Source organism: Channa argus, chromosome 9 (assembly GCF_033026475.1).
Source record: "Channa argus isolate prfri chromosome 9, Channa argus male v1.0, whole genome shotgun sequence".
NCBI classification, from domain to species: Eukaryota; Metazoa; Chordata; class Actinopteri; order Anabantiformes; family Channidae; genus Channa; species Channa argus.
In genome coordinates, this window is record NC_090205.1 from 10,278,806 (window position 1) to 10,296,394 (window position 17,589).

At 40.0% G+C, this 17,589-nt stretch overlaps 2 protein-coding genes across 2 annotated transcripts; both read left to right on the plus strand.

The window, feature by feature from the left end:
* The first annotated feature begins 5,249 nt into the window (after positions 1-5,249).
* On the plus strand, positions 5,250-7,779 carry si:ch211-184m13.4 (uncharacterized protein LOC798560 homolog). The gene is made up of 4 exons (XM_067514714.1): positions 5,250-5,362; positions 5,475-5,828; positions 6,008-6,522; positions 6,601-7,779. The coding sequence occupies exons 2-4, from the start codon at positions 5,480-5,482 to the stop codon at positions 6,763-6,765; spliced, it is 1,029 nt and encodes a 342-aa protein (XP_067370815.1). The 5' UTR covers positions 5,250-5,362; positions 5,475-5,479; the 3' UTR covers positions 6,766-7,779.
* A 5,783-nt stretch (positions 7,780-13,562) lies between these two features.
* On the plus strand, positions 13,563-17,362 carry gpr183a (G protein-coupled receptor 183a). Its single transcript, XM_067516416.1, has 2 exons — positions 13,563-13,835; positions 15,507-17,362. The coding sequence occupies exon 2, from the start codon at positions 15,523-15,525 to the stop codon at positions 16,642-16,644; it is 1,122 nt and encodes a 373-aa protein (XP_067372517.1). The 5' UTR covers positions 13,563-13,835; positions 15,507-15,522; the 3' UTR covers positions 16,645-17,362.
* Positions 17,363-17,589: the final 227 nt, after the last annotated feature.

Below are 17,589 nucleotides of genomic sequence, written 5' to 3' on the forward strand. Positions count from 1 at the left end.
CTTCATCTTCCATCTGTCAATCAACAGCTCTTTTATTTTGCTGTCGAATGGGGTAAACGGCAGCACTGTGAAGCTGGCTCCATAAGCCAGACTTTAACAGTGTGGGGGAAGTTTCATACACGATTCATTTTGGCAGCAAAAAACATCCCAAATTTGGTTGGGCACCATGTATGGAACCACGCTGGCTATTCCACACTTGTTGTGGACACCAGAAGTCATTCCCAGTTTGCCTCACTAACACACCACTGGTCCCCTTCTACCATGAGGGCGCCTTTAAAATGATATGCCTTCTGGGGTGTTCTCTTATGGGTTCTAGTTGTACCAGTGACTATTGTATAATTCTCCTCAAATCAGTTTGGTCCACCCTCCCCTTCCCTTTTTTTTGGCCCACCCCTGAGTTTACAACTAGAAAAAGGTCACAATTCTGAGAAGTGACTTCCATGCACGTTCCACGCTGGGTCGTCACTTTCAATATCCCAAGACCTTTCATGTCACACAGCCATCAACCCAAAAAATACAAACACGCTACTACACACCGCTATATTCTAACTTTTCATCATCCTGGTTTGGTATATGAACTTTAATACTGTTAAATAAAAATACATTTCTTGATAGAAAACTCTTTGAGTTTAAAAATTTGCTAAAACAGATTTGGCTGAGGAAGTAAAGGGCATGTGGGATCAAAAGTGATCATCTCCTTATCTCCAGGTCCTCCTGTGCCCTTGCAGTATTTAGCACTGAGAAACCCCGAGGACACCTAGAGAGCCCTCGACAAATGACTGTCTTTTCCTTTTCCAGCACGCCGTTCAGACGGTACAAGATGTTTAACTCCGTGCACAAAATTAATGGAGCATGAAATGTAGGCCAGAAGTGCAGCAGGCTCCTAACCTGCAGGTGACATCGTCTACACGAAGCCCTTATTGTGACCTAAGTGAGCTGTGTTGTAACTGCATTTGACTAGTGACAATTAGTGACCTTTTGCCTATCCAGCAGCCATCTATTTCAATTACACCATTGTGGAAAGATTTGGTTGGCAAACAAGAGAGGATACCCCAGCCAGAGCACTTCTACTGTACTTCTCATGTTAGTCTGGCAGCTGAAGAGTACTGCTAGAAAATTTTGATGTGATGCAGTAAACCACTGGATTGTGATTTGCCTTTTCAATTGGGTTTTTAGGAGATTATGATATGGTTATTATTTCACATTCGAATGTTTATTTCTTTGATTTAGTTTTGAAAGGTCACACCAGTGAATGTTTTCAAGCTATTATGAAATTATAAATAGTCGTGGGAAGCTTCTCTGGGGGGATGGGTGGAATGCAGAAGTTGAATTTTATTGCAACTTGTATGTGAAAATGTCTACGTGCTCAATGGTGACTAATAATGGATCCTAAACAGTCAGCACGAACCAGCCGTCAATTATTAATGCGTACCTACTGTACACCCAGACAAATTAGGGGAATACAATGAAAGAGGGTGACAGATGTGACTCAAAGATAACTTATGTTCAGATTATCAATATGTTTTATGAATATCTGTTCAGTTAGAGCGGAAAATAGTAAGTTTTACTCTGTAGCAAGACAGGAAAATGACTTGACTTTACAAATAAATTTGTTTTGAAAAATGGAATACTTTATAATTATGATGCTGACACACAGCAGAGTGGGACCTAGACGTGATGACATGTTTCATGTCATCGTACCACACACTATAAACAATTAAAAAGCCATTGACTTCCACCACAAACAAACTTAAAGCTACAGTACTCAGCTTTTTTTGAACATTATTTTGTATATGTTCCATAGCTCATCCTATTAGTGAGCTGCTTTCAAAGGCCGATGACACAGATTCACAGGAAAGCACAGGCAGACCTGCAGAGGCAGGCTATTCTCCTCCAAAGGTTTTTGAGCCAGGCTCACCCTTCATACCAGAGAAGGCCAAAAAATGTGCATCAAATTCTGTACTGATCTGAAGGGGTGGATGTCATGTATCTAGTAGGAGACACTACAGGTTTGGATGCCTATTAGTTTTTAGCTTTTGCCTTGTAAGTGGATTGAGATTTTCCTGCATTAGCTTGCTTGATTCCCAAATGTTGCATTTTGCATCCTTGATTAAGGTTTATTGGATGATCACTATGGTGAGCTATTCATAACTTCAGAAACTGACACATCAATTTTTACACATCTAGACACAACTCTTCTGTCAAATGTTTTCTTAAAACCATGTGTGAGGAATTGCAGCCGAGAAAAAAGACTTCACTTTTTGGTGCCGCTGCACTGTCACCAGTGCAAAGTGGCCCCATTCTCAGTGTAATTACCTGTATTTACAGGACAGATCTGAAACATTCACAGCACAGTCTTTCACCCCTAGTACTATTCATCCATCCATTATTTTTCACCGCTTATCCTGTCACAGGGGAGCCTGAGAGTATCCCAGCTGTTATTGGGCGAGAGGTGAGCTACGCCCTGGACGGAGAGACACACACACAGACAGACCCCCATTCACTCTCGCATTCACACCTATGGTCACCAAATTAAACTAGCATGCAAGTCTTTAGACTGTGGGAGAACGCCCATGCAAGCACGCATGGAACATGCAAGCTCAGTCTCCACGCAGACTTCACACAGAGCAACGGCTGGCCGGGATTCGAACCGGGGACCTTCTAGCTATAAGGGGGAAAAGCTGACCTAATGGGCTAATTAATCAAATCTGCCACTTGCAATCTGCACATCCATGGCAGGCATCCACCGGTTAATGCTTATTAGCATGGTCCTCACCAACAACAGAGCAAAGGCAGTTGCCTGGTAATGAGGGTAGCGATATACTTGTAATGTCGAACCTGTTTAATGAGCTGATCCTGTCAGACTGACTATTAGTACGAGGCTTTCTCGTGAAACAATCACACATCTTGTTTTTGTTAAATCTACTTTTAAAAAGCAGCTGTGGCACCACTTAACAAAATACAACAGTTACTGTAGGCGTTTTGACCATGATCGGAAACACTTTCTTTCAACAGTTTCACAACAACAGATAAGCTAACGTCACAAGGGATCTATCAGATTCGGAGCTTCTACGGCCATTGTTGTACAAGGTGTATAAAAAAAAGTGGATCTGTGATGACCCGGAACACAACGCTCTTTTGAGCCAACATGCCATTGAATGTTGCACCTTAGTACTTTATTTCCAAGCAGCCACCCAAGGACCCGGCGATTAAAATATCCTGTGCATACGCTATAATTTACAGGTAATTTGAGGTAATCTGAAGTTTTCGCACGTTGAAATAATACATCCTGAGTCTGTTTTGTTTGATGAAGTGAAGATACTGCACATCTCTTTGCTCGAAATTCAACATATGTTGCCACATTTTCACCACCATGACTATTCTAAGAATCTAACACCGCGCTTTTCAGTTTAGATTGTTCACATGTTTTAATCTTTCTAGGGGGTTGGTGGTGGTTGTATATGAAGATGTGACATTCTTCAAACTGTTAGTGATTCATCCACACATCACAGGATTGTAACAGTTTTTTTCACAAGCCCTGGCAATACTTCCTCCTATATCTTCCATCAACTCCACCTCAGGCCCGGCTGCTACCACGGCTACATAGAATACAAACTTGAGAAACCTCAGACGCAAGAGCACAACAAAACCTCATATTATATCACTTCATCTAACCTTTCTCAAGAACATGCTGCACTCTCTGCAAGCTGGAGCGCAAAGAGTGGGATTTTTTGATTTAATTGTTGCCACATATTATTTGAAAGATGCACTTGTCCAAAGGAACCTGTATTTGTATGCATGTGCATAAACACTCTTCCAGAGCAATAGTTACAGTTGGTGTCATATTATTAATGAAGCTTATCATACCTGTGCGTGTGTTTAAAAGTAACTGCATTGATAAGGATATCGTATATGCACAAAATACACATACAACAACCATTGTCTGCTTTGTATCTGTTCATATTGGTTTCTCTCTCACACACAAGCATTCTAACAATAATATACAGTTTCATTTCATTCAATTCAGTTTTATTTATACAGTGCCAGTTCACAACAGCATCATCTCAAGTCACTTAACATAACACACTCATAACATTATAGATTTATGGAGAAAATCCAACAAAGAAAGCACCAAAAACCTCCCTTTTGTGGGAGATACCTCTGACAAAACCAGACATGACAGTTTGGAGTGAGTGGAAAATTGAAAGAGAAACCAGCCACCACATTTTTCAGGGCCAGTACTGCACATTGGAAACATGCTGCTTTAAGGCCTGGAATGCCCGCAGAAAGGTACATAGAGGAGGAAAGTTAATGCCAAGCAATGGTGACGTATAAATGCGTGGAGAGGCGAGAAGAGAGGAGAGGGGAAGAGCTCTCAGCAGTCTGACGGGTCCTGCAGCAGTGTGATAAGGGCTAATTCATACTTTCTGCATCTTGCCTGTATCTTTATCCCACCAGTCTACTATGTACTCATAGACTCTCTGTGGACAACCGTGTGCAGGCCAGAAAAGTGTGTCCTTGTGGACAGTCCACAGCCTTAGTCCACCATCTATGATGAACCAGAAAAGTAAACCAGCCCTTTGTTTGAAATATTGGCATAAAACAAAAGTATGCAATGTTTCATTCAATGTCCGTGGCCCCATTTACATAAAGCACGTGCACAAATTTGATTTCTTTCACTTTTTCACATTGTGCAGTCAAACACAACAAACAAAGGACCACTTCTTCTCCTTGTTGCTGCTCTGTGAGCATGTGGAGAATTTGTCCAAATCCTCATATGAATAGGAGTGTGTGTGTGTCCCTTGTTCGTGTCCATCTCTGGACAAGGGTATGGAGAAAGTGGGACGCTCAAAAATATAGTGAGGGTGAGGGTATAGTGAGCTGCAGTCAGCAGCTGCATCAAATATCACAAAATGACAAATGAAAAAGTACAGCATGACACCTCTGCAAGTTATACACACGTATGCTCTTTAAATACTTCGAACTGTGAATCTAACGTTTGGTTATAGCTTTCACACGTTAGTGGGAGAGAGGTGACATTAAAAGGGTTTATTGATGTAATAAAGATGAAATTAAAAAGGGTGAAAAGGAAACAAACAATCCATGATATGGGTTAATGTAATTTGAGCTCTCTCTTTAGCAAATGTTCTGTAAACCATTAAAATAGTGGTGGTGGGGTGGGGCCGAGGGGGCAGCAGCTACAGGGGTTATAGCAGAAAAAAGTTTGACATATATATGATGTCAACAAGGGGAGGTTGGATTTGAACACAGCATACACACAAGGATTTCAAGCACTGCAGCTCAGTTTACAAGCAGAACCAGAAGATCAACAGGAAAGTCCTTGGCTGCCCTGTCTCTTACTGTAAGTACTCTGTACCGTGAAGATGTATAGCTCAGGGGTATGACTGTGATCACTAGTTTCCCGCCTGTAATGATTTGTAATCCGCAGTCTAATCCTTTTCTCAAATTGACAGGTGGGATGGCTGTTGATAACATCACCCTGGAGTCAACTGAAACCTCTCCAAACATGAGCAGCTGTGATGTGTTTGTGTACCAAAAAGCTGCAGTGGTCCTTTTTCCTATTTTCTACTCTGTGGTTTTCATCATCAGTGCATGTGGCAACAGCTTGGTTCTCTATGTGATCTGCCAGAGGAAGCAGAAGTTCAATTCCACCTCCATCTATCTGGTCAACCTTGCGCTATCCGATACCCTGTTCACACTTGCGTTGCCAGGCAGAATTATTTACTACATCCGCCACTTCGACTGGCCCTTCGGTGACCTTCTGTGCAGACTGACAACACTCCTTTTCTTTGCAAATACTTATTCAGGTATTATTAGTGTTAATGTTGCAACTGTGACTTTATCTGCACATAGTGAATGCAGCCGTATCTAATTGGGTCAGGGATTGTCTCCCCAGCCCATTTGGCTTAAATGTGTGATCTCTACCTTTAGTTTTCATGTATGAATGATTTAATTTGCTCGCAAATCCGTTCTGTATTTTTAACAGGTATTGGCTTTATGACTTGTATCAGCTTGGACCGGTATCTGGCCATGGTTCATCCTCACCAGCTGCAGTCTTTACGGACCGTGAGGGTTGTTCGTAGGGTCTGCTGCATTGTCTGGGTTCTGGTGTCTGTGCAGATAGCTCCACTGCTGTTTCGCAGCATGGTGCATGAACACCAGGGAAGACGAACCTGCATGGAGTATTTCAACTTTGAGGGCTCCCACTTCACCCCTTATCTTCTCCTCCTGGCCTGTTCCATCTCATTCTGTTGTCCGCTCCTAATCATCTTAGGTTGTTACACCAAGATCAACCTGAAGCTGCGAAGTGCAGCCAAGCAGAACTCCGTGACTGGCCGATCAAGGAGGAGTCACAGGGCCAACACCATTATTCTCCTCATCCTCCTCACCTTTATAGTATGCTTTAGCCCTTACCACCTGAATGTCATGCAGTTTATGTTGCGAAAGATACAACACCAGCCAGCTTGTGAGGAACTGAGAGCCTTTAAGGTGTCCTTACAGGTAGGAACTGTAGCTTTTAATTTGATTTCAAACATTCCCTATCAGCTTTCCTTTTCATAATCCACCCCTTCTCTTTAGATTACAGTTTCAATGATGAACTTTAACTGCTGCTTAGATCCTGTCATCTACTTCTTTGCCATTAAGACCTACAAGAAGCGGGTGATGAGCATGTTTAGGGACTATCTGCATACTTCTGGTGCCTCCTCCAAAATTACAACAGAGAACAGCAGCAGCAACACTTGAGAAAAACCACAGCTGAGCTGACAAGAAATGTACCAGGAACCAGTGCCACAGAGATAAAACCTGGTCTACACTGCTCAACTCAAAAAAGGCTTTTAAAGACTTCCTCTGTTACTAATACGTCTTTTACAAAAGCTTTTCTGACAGTTGTACATTTGCAGTAGATGTCCATGCAAATGCAGGGAAGGTAGAATTAGCCAATGTGCAGGCCCTGCAAAATTTCTCTTCCCTTTGTTAAAGAATTTAGTGCATTGACATTTGCTTGAGGACACTGTATAAAAGGTTTTGTTCTGTAGCTATTATATTTTTCCTCTCACATGATAATGCATCATATTCCTAACTTTTGTGTACCGTGCAGTAATGTTAGAATCAAATCTTTTGTTATTTAATGTTTGTGTACTAGAAGCTCTTTGTATGTGTATGTGTGCAGCATGGAGGAAATGCCCTAACCTAGATCAATAAGCTATGCTTGTTTTTATCATCTAAGTAAAAAAAAATGTGTTACGTTGTGGTTATTAATGCAGTACTATAGGCAACTTTCACTTCCTTCTTGTAGAGGAACACAGGTGTGTAAAACAAGTCATGAGGCAACACTGTGAGCTACTAAAGTGTGTAAGGACATATAAATAGGTTATTATTGGATAGAGCCATTATTACACAAATCTTTAGTCTGGTAGGAACAGAAACACTGTTCTCAACATGAATACTTTACATTTTAATAGAACTTGACAAAATGAGAGTATGTTCTCTTTCTAACTCACATCTGGCTTCTGTGTGGGAGTGCGTAGATAAATAGCATCACCACTTCCTCACCCACCTTTCCTGCTCCCCTTCACAGGCCTCATTCCTGCTAGGTCCCACATCTTGTGGTGGAGCTTCTGTGTTTCTGTCTTAAGCAAATTTGAGCAGGTGCAGATTCTATGTTTATAGTTCAGAGTTCTATATTTAAACATAACCTTTACAATTTCCTGTTATTTTTTTCCATAACTTGCCTTCAATCCTTTTTTAAAAAGTAATGTGTACAAGTTGTGTCATATTAAATATTCTGAAATATTAAACTGGTTTGAATGATTATTCAATTCTTTTATTATTGTTGCGCTTTTTTTAAAGGGAGAATAACCCTGAAAATTGCTTGTAGAGTCAATGAGAAACTATGACCCATACGTCTCCTAATAGCATTTCCATCACCCCTTTCAATGAGAGTTACCGGGCAATACAAGGTTTTTGTACAAAATAAACATTTAAGTAGTTTCCTCTAAACAGATAATGACACATTTGGAGGCAAAAGGGCTGTTGAGTTTTTGAGAATCCTACAAATCATTCATTCATGTGACACTCAGGCAGTGTCTTTGGATGTTACTGGGTTTCACTTGTGAGGAACGCGTGGGTGCATAGCTGTTGGCCACGACAGCCCTTAAACCTTAACATAATGACTGTATAAAGTTCTAACATATTAGCAAACAGTGGCTTATTTGCACAGCGTGTGAACACAGAGCAATGTTAACTTTTGTTTGGAGATGAACTTGTGTGCTACCATATAAAGGTGTATATCTGATTTGGAGTCAGCCAGTATGCTAAATGTGTCAGTATTGTGTAATAGAAAAACCAACCATGGATATGCCATCAATAATCCAAACCAATCTCTGCTAATATCTCATGAGACAGCCACTGTCCCCACTCAAAGTACTTTATAAACTCGCAGTTACTGTACTGTACTGTAAGTTATATGCAGTCAGACTATCATCTGGTTTTGCTAAAGATTTATTCGCTTTGGTTCATGTTAAAAGTTGTGTCGCGCTTTGAATTTTAAATGTGATAGTTTCAAACAAGATACAATAAATCTGGCAACGCTTTGCAACTGCTTGGCAGCGGGCTGTATGGTGCCAGGTTACCAGACTCAGGTATGTACACCCACTCTCAGCTCATAAAAACTTAATGATTGCTTGGCTCGCAAATTCTGCTGTTCAAGTCTACTTTGCATGAATTTTTGACATTGTATTGTGTAGGGGGAATAAGAAGTTCTAATAAAAACGCTGTTATATTGGTCCTAAACAGGTGGTGGCGGTAGTGCTGCATTTTAACCCTACAAGCAGTTGGACGCACTTTTCTCGGGTTGGACAAAGGCGTTCAGCTTGCTTGTTTTAAAATGCTGTCGTCCTCTTATTCTGTAGCAAATCCACAACGCTAACAATCTTGGTGTCTGCTTCGTATAAAATAATGTGTCGAGTGCAACAGAAAATAATGCGCTATTTCGTCTTCTCTTGTTTCCTGAGGTTGGCTTCAATGTCAGTGCATACTCAATAGGAGGAGAATAATGAGAAGAATTTATTCACACTGGCATTCATGGCTGAAAACAACCATAATTTAAATAGTGAATCAAAACAGTAAAATTCCCTCCGTTCGCTCCACAGCCTTTGGTTTGATGAACACCTATTGATACTTCTTGAACTACTTAACAGCAGGTAAAGTGTTAAAGTTGCCCAACTTTTACAATAGTTTAAATGCCATTCCCACAATCTTTTCTGTTTGTTTAAACCGCTACGACTATTGTCATTAAAACTAAATCCGGGGATTTGCAGATACTGTATGTCCAGTGCCTACATTTGTTTCATTGTCTGACTGATTCATGCTTTATATAAAGAAAGAAGTTATATACTTCTCAATAAAGACAGTGAAGGTGATTCAGAGCAATTTGAAATAGAAAGTTTGACATATTTTGGGCAGTTTGCAGTAGGTTTTGTTTCATCTAATCCTGAAAGGTTAAGTCTTTTCACTTTCCATCATGAGTATCATGTCGTAGAAAAAGAGAGACCCTCACCACAAGCACTTTTATCAAAATGTTTGATCAGCCAAGCAACCACAAACCAGTAAACCAATATTTGAGGCAACACATCAAAGTTGACATCACAAGCACACTTGGATTGCAATGCCTCCATTTCTGTCCACTGAATGCTGTCAATTTTGTAGCTTCTAAATGATTCTCTCATCGCCAGATCCTGTTTGTTATTCGCATTCTGGTGCACGTTGTGGTTTTACATTGGCCGTTAGAACAAATTCAACCTTAACCTCTCAGTTCAACCCAAAGCTGAACCCTAAACGGTTAAAAGAATGGATCCAATGGCTCACTCACCAACACAACATTACCACATTAGATACTTCTAAAACATTTTTAGTTCCTATTTTTTGAAATATCTGCACTTAATCGCTACAGTGTGGTACACACTGTCAGAACTATGAAACACTGCTGTTACTGTGCTGTTGTAAAGAATAGTGGCAATTCATGTTTTTTTTTTTAACACTGAGAGTCATTTGGTTTTCAAAAGGAAATGGGCTGTTTTTGAATGTGGTAGAGAAAGATGACAAATATGTTTAATGGGTACATTAGAATGAAAACCAAACATATCAACAACATGCCAAAACAGATACTGCTAGGAAATGCGTTCTAGTCAATCCCAGTAAACTTAAATACAGTAAACTGCCCTCATTCACTGAGGGCACTGTGTTTCCTAAATTTGAGAAACTAAAACTTTTCACAAAACTGAAGTTGGTTAGTTGTTAAAAATGTCTTCCTGTTGAGGTGGCGTTCAAAAGCTCCACAGAAAACAGAGGGGGAAAAACATACTTTGACTGCAAATTATCAAGAACATATGCAAAACACAAGTGAGTTAAAAGGCTAAAAAGCATTTAAGAAGGGCTACAAACTGCAACGTCGGAACATTCTTAAAATATGAACAACAAGATAAAAGGAGGCAAAATTAGCATAGCCCACATCGGAAATATTTGTACGTCATTGTTTATCGTGTTAATTACATTTTAGATGTGTGTAGAATAAGAATCTGGAGTATCTTCCGTGCCAAACAAGAAAAGAACTGCATAAATATATAGTTGGTCTGAATAGAAAGAACGGTTATTTTGGGGCCTCCAGGTTTAAATCAATATGTGCACTTGTTAAACAGAGACACTATTGGTAAACCACACAATATTCAGTTGTGTTGAATTCAGTTTCCAGTTGAGACTTTGCAGCCATCCTGCGACCTACTGAAATGACAACACAAATCTTTGTGTATTGTAAACAGTTGCCAAGTCAAGTGTATTGTTATCCTGTGCTCCACTGAGAATTCTCTGATCTCCAACCGCTGCAGTACTTGTTTCATGCCACAAGAGAGGACTGTTCATCTGGGAAGAGATGACTGCACTTATTTTTCACAAAGAGAGTGAAGTCATTTCTCTGATAATCATTATGAAACACCCTCTGCTGGGGCTGGATTTAATACTAAGTCACGGCAGTTATGTAAACTCTGAAACAGTTGCAATGCATTTGCAAATTTTGAGGACAGCAATACGTTTGCCTGTTTTTGGACTCTCATATCGAAAGGTGACAGTGTTCAGTTTAAGCTTCAAAGGTGTTAAGGGATGGTCGTCACTGTTTCCGATGACCACAATCTATATGTCAGAGCTAATTTTGTGGCACTTTGAATCTTGGGTGTATCTGTTTATGAAAACAGTGTCTGCATGGACTTTATGTGAACATTTATTTGGCCAGAATTCTGGGAGTCCTTCTGCCTGCAAGAGTGAAACTGCCAAAAGTGTCAGTTATTAATAAAATATTTTGTTTTTATGCAAAGATACAATTTTTAGTCACAAAATGTGGAATTGCTTGCATAAATCTGTTAAAAGTAAGTGCATAGAAAGACAGTCCATTTTGAATTTCAAATGCTACTGAGCAAACCATTTGCTCTAAAACCTCACGCTTCAGCAGGGCACAGTGAATTCTCAGTGTCGACCTTTTTTCTGAAACAGTAAGACCAGCCACTGAAGTTTCCTGTATCTCTGTTGCAATCTTATCATAACCACGTGTAGAAAAACAGCCCGCTGGCAAACTATCAGAATATAGAGCAAAAACAGATGGTTGTAACACTTTGGTATTAACGGCTCACTGACCTTAAACTACATTCATAAAATACGTATTTGAAGGCTGATTAGAATGATTTGATTTCATGTAGATGACTCTTTTCATCTTCCTTACAGAAAGTTAATTGCTGAGATTTATGCACTCTTGCAAACAGAGTCACACGATGATCAACACGGGAACGAGGAAACAGTTGTCACAGAGATACTGGAGCAAACCTATTGCTAAAGCCCTGCCATGCAAAATGCATTAAAGACAGATCATCGGTTGTAGAAAGCAATAGACCCACAGTGTACTGTATTTCAACAGATACAGCTTAAGAGGATTTCCTTTTTCAAGTTTCTTTCTCATAACTTCCTTAATTATGCATATAATGTGCAAAAGAGCCGATTAACACCAAAGTATCTGTGAAAAGCTGCAGTCTCACAGTCTGAACCACGATGTTTAATTTGACTAAACGTATCTTCTTTCTGCTATAATGATTACAACAGTCGATTCATATTCAGATTTAAAAATAACATCCCGAAAAACAGACTGCAAAGACATTATCTTTATAAAAGTGCCCCTTTTTTGGTGTTCAGCCCCATTGTCTTCTATGAATAACCATAGCAAAATACCGTGCTTGTTGTCTGTCAGCAATGGGTGTGATCTGGCCGTCTGCACCCCAGTGAGTCAGACCCACAAGGCCAGAGCATGAGGAAGTTGCAATGCTTCCTTTGCCACCGGACTTGTTTTCAACAAAGGAAGGTTGTAGTGAATGAAAAACATTGTATAATACTATGATATGTTTTTAATATTAAGCAGTGTGGGCACACGTACTCATATTCCGCATATAGAAACATTTCAATTGCTTTGTTGCAGTTTCTCTTTGTTGCAGTTTTCTGATTTATTGACATAAATCAGGGGAGTGATTAGAAAAACAAATTGGGCTGGTAAACGTTTTTACACATTGTCCCCGATGTGAATTTGCAATGTGAAAAAATGTTTTTAGTAGAGAAATACCCAATGACAAGAGTGATTCACAGGTGTGAAAACCACAGGATAACAGTTAGATCAAAACTTAAATACAAAACACTATGATATAGGGTATTGTTCACCTTTGGGTAAACTTTCAACATTTAATACAATAATTAATTTTGATAGTGCAAGGGGTCATTTACGTTGTTTTAATCATTTCTGTCTAAGACATCCCAAAGTGACCACATGTTATATTTTAAGCAGTCTCTGATCGCACACACTTAAACACATTTTTTTTTAACTCACGGGATAAGATGAAAGAAGAAGGACACAAAAAAAAAAAAAGAAAAGAAAAAAAAAGGACGCTTCTAACCCCTAGATCTTAACCTGTGGCATATATTAATTGTACTGATGCTCTTTGAGTTTGTTGCGTCAGTTTGGTTTCAGCACAGGAAGCTGCTGGTGACTCCTGGCACAAAGATCTGATCATACCTGTACTTGGTACTACAACATCTAAGAAACACATGCCACCCAGCAGACTATCTCAAGGAAATCATTGTTTTGAGAAAAAGTAGTCGGAATTGTGGTTTGAAAGTCATTCTGAGCTCAAAACATCAAAACACTTGTGTTTCTGGAGCAACGGGGAAGACCCCTCTTTTGCTGTTATTCATTTGCCTAGTTTGAAGGAAAGTTGATATAGGTTTAAAATAAAAATAAAAAAAACACCTGACTGGACTCAACCCTGCAGCTGAAGCCACAGAATATACACCTAGATTTTCCTTTCACAAAATATGCCCAAGATAGCTAAACGCCCACAGCTGTTTCAATCACAAAAGGCCAAATGAAATATTACACACGTCAGTTTAGAGCAAGCGTGACGTTGGACACTGTACTTGTGTGTGTAGTAAGTAGGTGTTTCGTAACTGCAGGCTGAAAAAGTTTTAAAGGTTCAGCAAAAGTAGGGAGAGAGAAGAGACACAAAGATAGAGAGAATAAGAGGGAGGGACAGGATATTTTGTCACCATGGTTACCGGCAGCAGATACGGATCTTGATTTCTATAAGTCATGTTGTTCTCATTTGGGGCAGTGTGGTTGCAGTGCTATCAGGACAGCTCTTGTAATACAGATAAAGTTTGCATTAGAAGTTCTATGTCTTCTGAATCAGCGTGGCTTCAGTATTTCTGAGGAGAACCATTCTATCTGCGAGGTACGTGTCCTTCCCTGTGTTTATTTTTTTGGGGGGGGCAACAGATCAGTGGGGACACACAGTAAATTGGACGTTGTGTCAAAAGTGTAAATGTATTTAAACTGTTGCATGTGTTTTGCCATGCTTTCACTGGCACAAGAGAATTGTTGGTGTTTAGCTCGTAACGGATCTATGTTGTAAGGATGTGCTGGGTGGTGAAATATCATGTATTTGTTTGTTTGTTTTTGCTTTTGTTAATAAGGCAAATGCAGTGCTTCAAATAATAATTAGCATTAAATACTCAATTACAGTTAAAGTACAAATCACTTTGACATCTCTTAAACATCTCTTCAAAGTGTATTACCGATAGGGAAACTTCATTTATATTAAAATTGCTAAATGCTTGAATAAAACGTGTATTAATCAGAAAATAGTAGTCTGGCATGTTTGCCTCGTGGTTTGTGGTAATGAGCCAGGAAATGTGCTTCTCCACTGCACCATGTGCACAGGAGATGGTCATAGCAGGAGCGGGTAACAATTTTGGCTCAAGCAAATGACTTTCCAATGACTTACTATTCTGAGGGACGGTGCCCTGGGGAAACTGACTTCCTCATTTAAAAAACACCATCTCTCAACGCAGTTTCTTTTTCTTTTTTTTTTTTCTTCTTTCTTTTTGTCATGGTGTAACTGCGAACTTGTTGCAGCTGCATCGAGAACCAGAATGGGGCTGTATAATTGTTCATGGGCTTCCTCTATGCCACCTTTAGCTACTGTGAAAACATCTCACAACCCAGCCCAGCCCATGTCCTGTGAGATAAGCATGCAGCTCAGTGGGCATTTCAGTTACTCTGCATCAAAAGGTTTAAAACAATGATTGTATTTTTATGACAATAACATTTTTTTTTTCACAGCGGAGCTAGAGAGTGAGTAAAACCTATTACATGTGTTGTGTAAAGAAAAAAACTAGAGGCGCTTTAGATCTTGACCTTCACTTTCAAACATCTGTTAGACAAACTAAGGCAAAAGTGAATTCAATTTGGGCTCTGATCAAACAGAACCACCAGATGGCACTAGAGACCACACAAACCACTTCTGTTTTGCAAAGAGCGGGCTGTGCCACATTACCTGACTGAGATTTTCAGTGGGTAAATGAGGTTGCAGCTCCTCAGCCACTTCAAACACAAATTCCTTTTGGTTACAGAATGTAGAACCTAAATGTTAAATTGCAACTCTCTTCCGAGAATGTTGATTGGTAAATTCATACATTAAATCGCTTTAAATGATATAAAAGTTCTCATGTTTTTATTTGCGGCCCAAAAAAGTCGTGCCTCATTCCAAAAACACCAGATTAGTGCCAGTAAACACAGTTGAAAACATTTAGAGAAAATGTCTGTTTGACACGACAGGTCGTCTGGAAATTTGTAATGAGAAATATTGCAACTTCTTTTACTTCCTTTTTGAAAGCAGACTTTAAACCTGCATTTGAGCTTGTGCCAAGGTCGTACTGGACAAAATAGTTTCATTTCAACATAGGCATGTTGAATTTCCGTTTTTCTTTTTTTTTTTTTTTTAATTCACACAGCATGTCTGATTCAGTTCCTTATACGTAGGAAAACCAAAAACAAAGAACAATAAGGTGTAAGCCTCTGAGTTTAATCAAATCATTTATGTATGTTCTTTTTCTTTTTGCAGTTTCTAAAAGACCAAGATGGGTTCTACAACTGTGACAATGACCTCCATCCTCTCACCCACCAGCAATGAGACTATCTGTCACACCCTGTATAACCACCGAAACCAGGCCAGAGTCTTCATGCCTCTCATTTATAGTTCTGTTTTCCTTGTTGGGTTGCTGGGTAACTGCCTCGCCCTCCATGTCATCCGTTCCAATCTGAAAAAGCTCAACTCCACCACCTTGTACTCGCTCAACCTGGTCATTTCTGACATTCTTTTCACCATCTCTCTGCCTTTGAGGATTGTCTACTATGGTCTGGGCTTCCACTGGCCTCTGGGTGAAATACTGTGTAAAGTCTCAGGCTTCATCTTCTATATCAACACCTATGCAGGAGTGAATTTTATGACTTGCCTCAGTGTAGACCGCTTCATTGCTGTGGTCTTGCCTCTGCGGTTTGCCAAACTCAGAAAGGTCAGTAATGTGCGCTACATTTGTGTTGCCGTGTGGTGTCTGGTCCTGGCACAGACCCTTCCCCTCCTCGGCATGGAAATGACAAACACGGAACGCGATGGCTATATCACATGTATGGAATACCCCAACTTTGAGAAAGTAGACTATATTGCAAATATACTGATTGGCGCAGTCTTCCTTGGTTATGTGATCCCTGTGGTCACCATCCTGGTGTGTTACTCTGTGTTGTGCTCCAAGCTCCGCTTAACAGCCAAGAACAACCATTTGACGGAAAAGTCTGGTCGGAGTCGCAAGGCCATTGGTGTGATCTGCTGCGTGTCCCTGGTGTTTGTTATCTGTTACAGCCCCTATCACATTGACATCCTGCAGTACATGGTCCGCAAGCTGGTGTCGAGCCCCGACTGCGCCGATCTCACGGCCTTTCAGGTTTCTCTGCACATCACCGTGTGTCTCATGAATCTCAACTCCTCTTTGGATCCATTTATATACTTCTTTGCCTGTAAGGGCTACAAGAGGAAACTTCTGAAGCTGCTGAAGCGGCAGGTCAGCATGTCCTTCTCTAGCGTGGTGAGGACATCACCTGAAGGCTCCTCCAAGGATGTTATTGATGGCAACAAGATCCAACTCAACAGCTCTACATTTGCAACCAGTGAGAGATTAACAGAAAGGAGATCACACCGGGTTTAATAAATTCCAAAACTGAGGCACCAAGAGAACTGAGAGAACTGTTTATGTTTTGCTGAGCCTGCTTCGATCAGGACAGTGTCTCAAACTGATTGAATTGGGACTTTCTTGGAGTCCAAATAGCTACACAGCATCTGGATCCAAAGGATTTTACTGTTATTTAACTAGATTAGTTTCCACTTGGATTTTTACAAAGGAATATTCTGCACATCATGTGTTTACATATTTTCTAACTAGTAAAGAGCTTAGGTAGAACAAAGTTTAGCAGCTAACACATAAAGCATGCTTGTCTCATGCCTGATGGGTCACGAGAGGTGCTTACTAGTTGAAGTGAAAAGTGATATTCTCAAAAGCAATATACAGCACTCACTTGATAAAACTTGAGAAAAATCGAGTTTCTGTAAGCAGAAACTCGATTTTTGCAACTGCACATCCTCACAACAACGGAGACGTTAATATAGAAGTAAACGTGTTAAGATTTACATCAACACAGATTATGAACTCAGGAACATGTATGAATCATTCTCATTATCTCAGCTGTGGTAGCATTCACTCACTCATGCTACTACATGCTAACTAAATGTAAATAATGTTGCAATTTTATTTAATAAGTCTGTTTTTTTTTCTTTTGAGTTTTTTTCATTTTTCATTCGGTGAGCGACGACATTCATGCATATCAAAATCATTTCATTTGTCCAGCACAATGGATGTGTGACATCTCTGTAGCACCTACACCTTTAGATTTATGTATTTCTCTTTTTGTTGTCAGTGAAGAATTTCAGTCCCTGCAGAACATGTAGAGCAAGGGGAAACACATGTCAAGTATATTTTTACCAGTGCTGCTGAGTGTTACCTCTCAGTCATAGGTTTTTCTTCACTCCCCTCCTCCTTACTGCTTAACATTTGCAAAGTGTGAACATATTTGAGTAACATCTGAAAAAAAAGTTT

Excerpts from the sequence above, each read along its gene's own strand:
- si:ch211-184m13.4 (XM_067514714.1), top strand. The coding sequence starts at position 5,480 with ATGGCTGTTGATAACATCACCCTGGAGTCAACTGAAACCTCTCCAAAC. Across the intron at positions 5,829-6,007 it reads CTTTGCAAATACTTATTCAG|GTATTGGCTTTATGACTTGT; the intron begins GTATTATTAGTG and ends TATTTTTAACAG. Across the intron at positions 6,523-6,600 it reads CCTTTAAGGTGTCCTTACAG|ATTACAGTTTCAATGATGAA; the intron begins GTAGGAACTGTA and ends CCTTCTCTTTAG.
- gpr183a (XM_067516416.1), top strand. The coding sequence starts at position 15,523 with ATGGGTTCTACAACTGTGACAATGACCTCCATCCTCTCACCCACCAGC.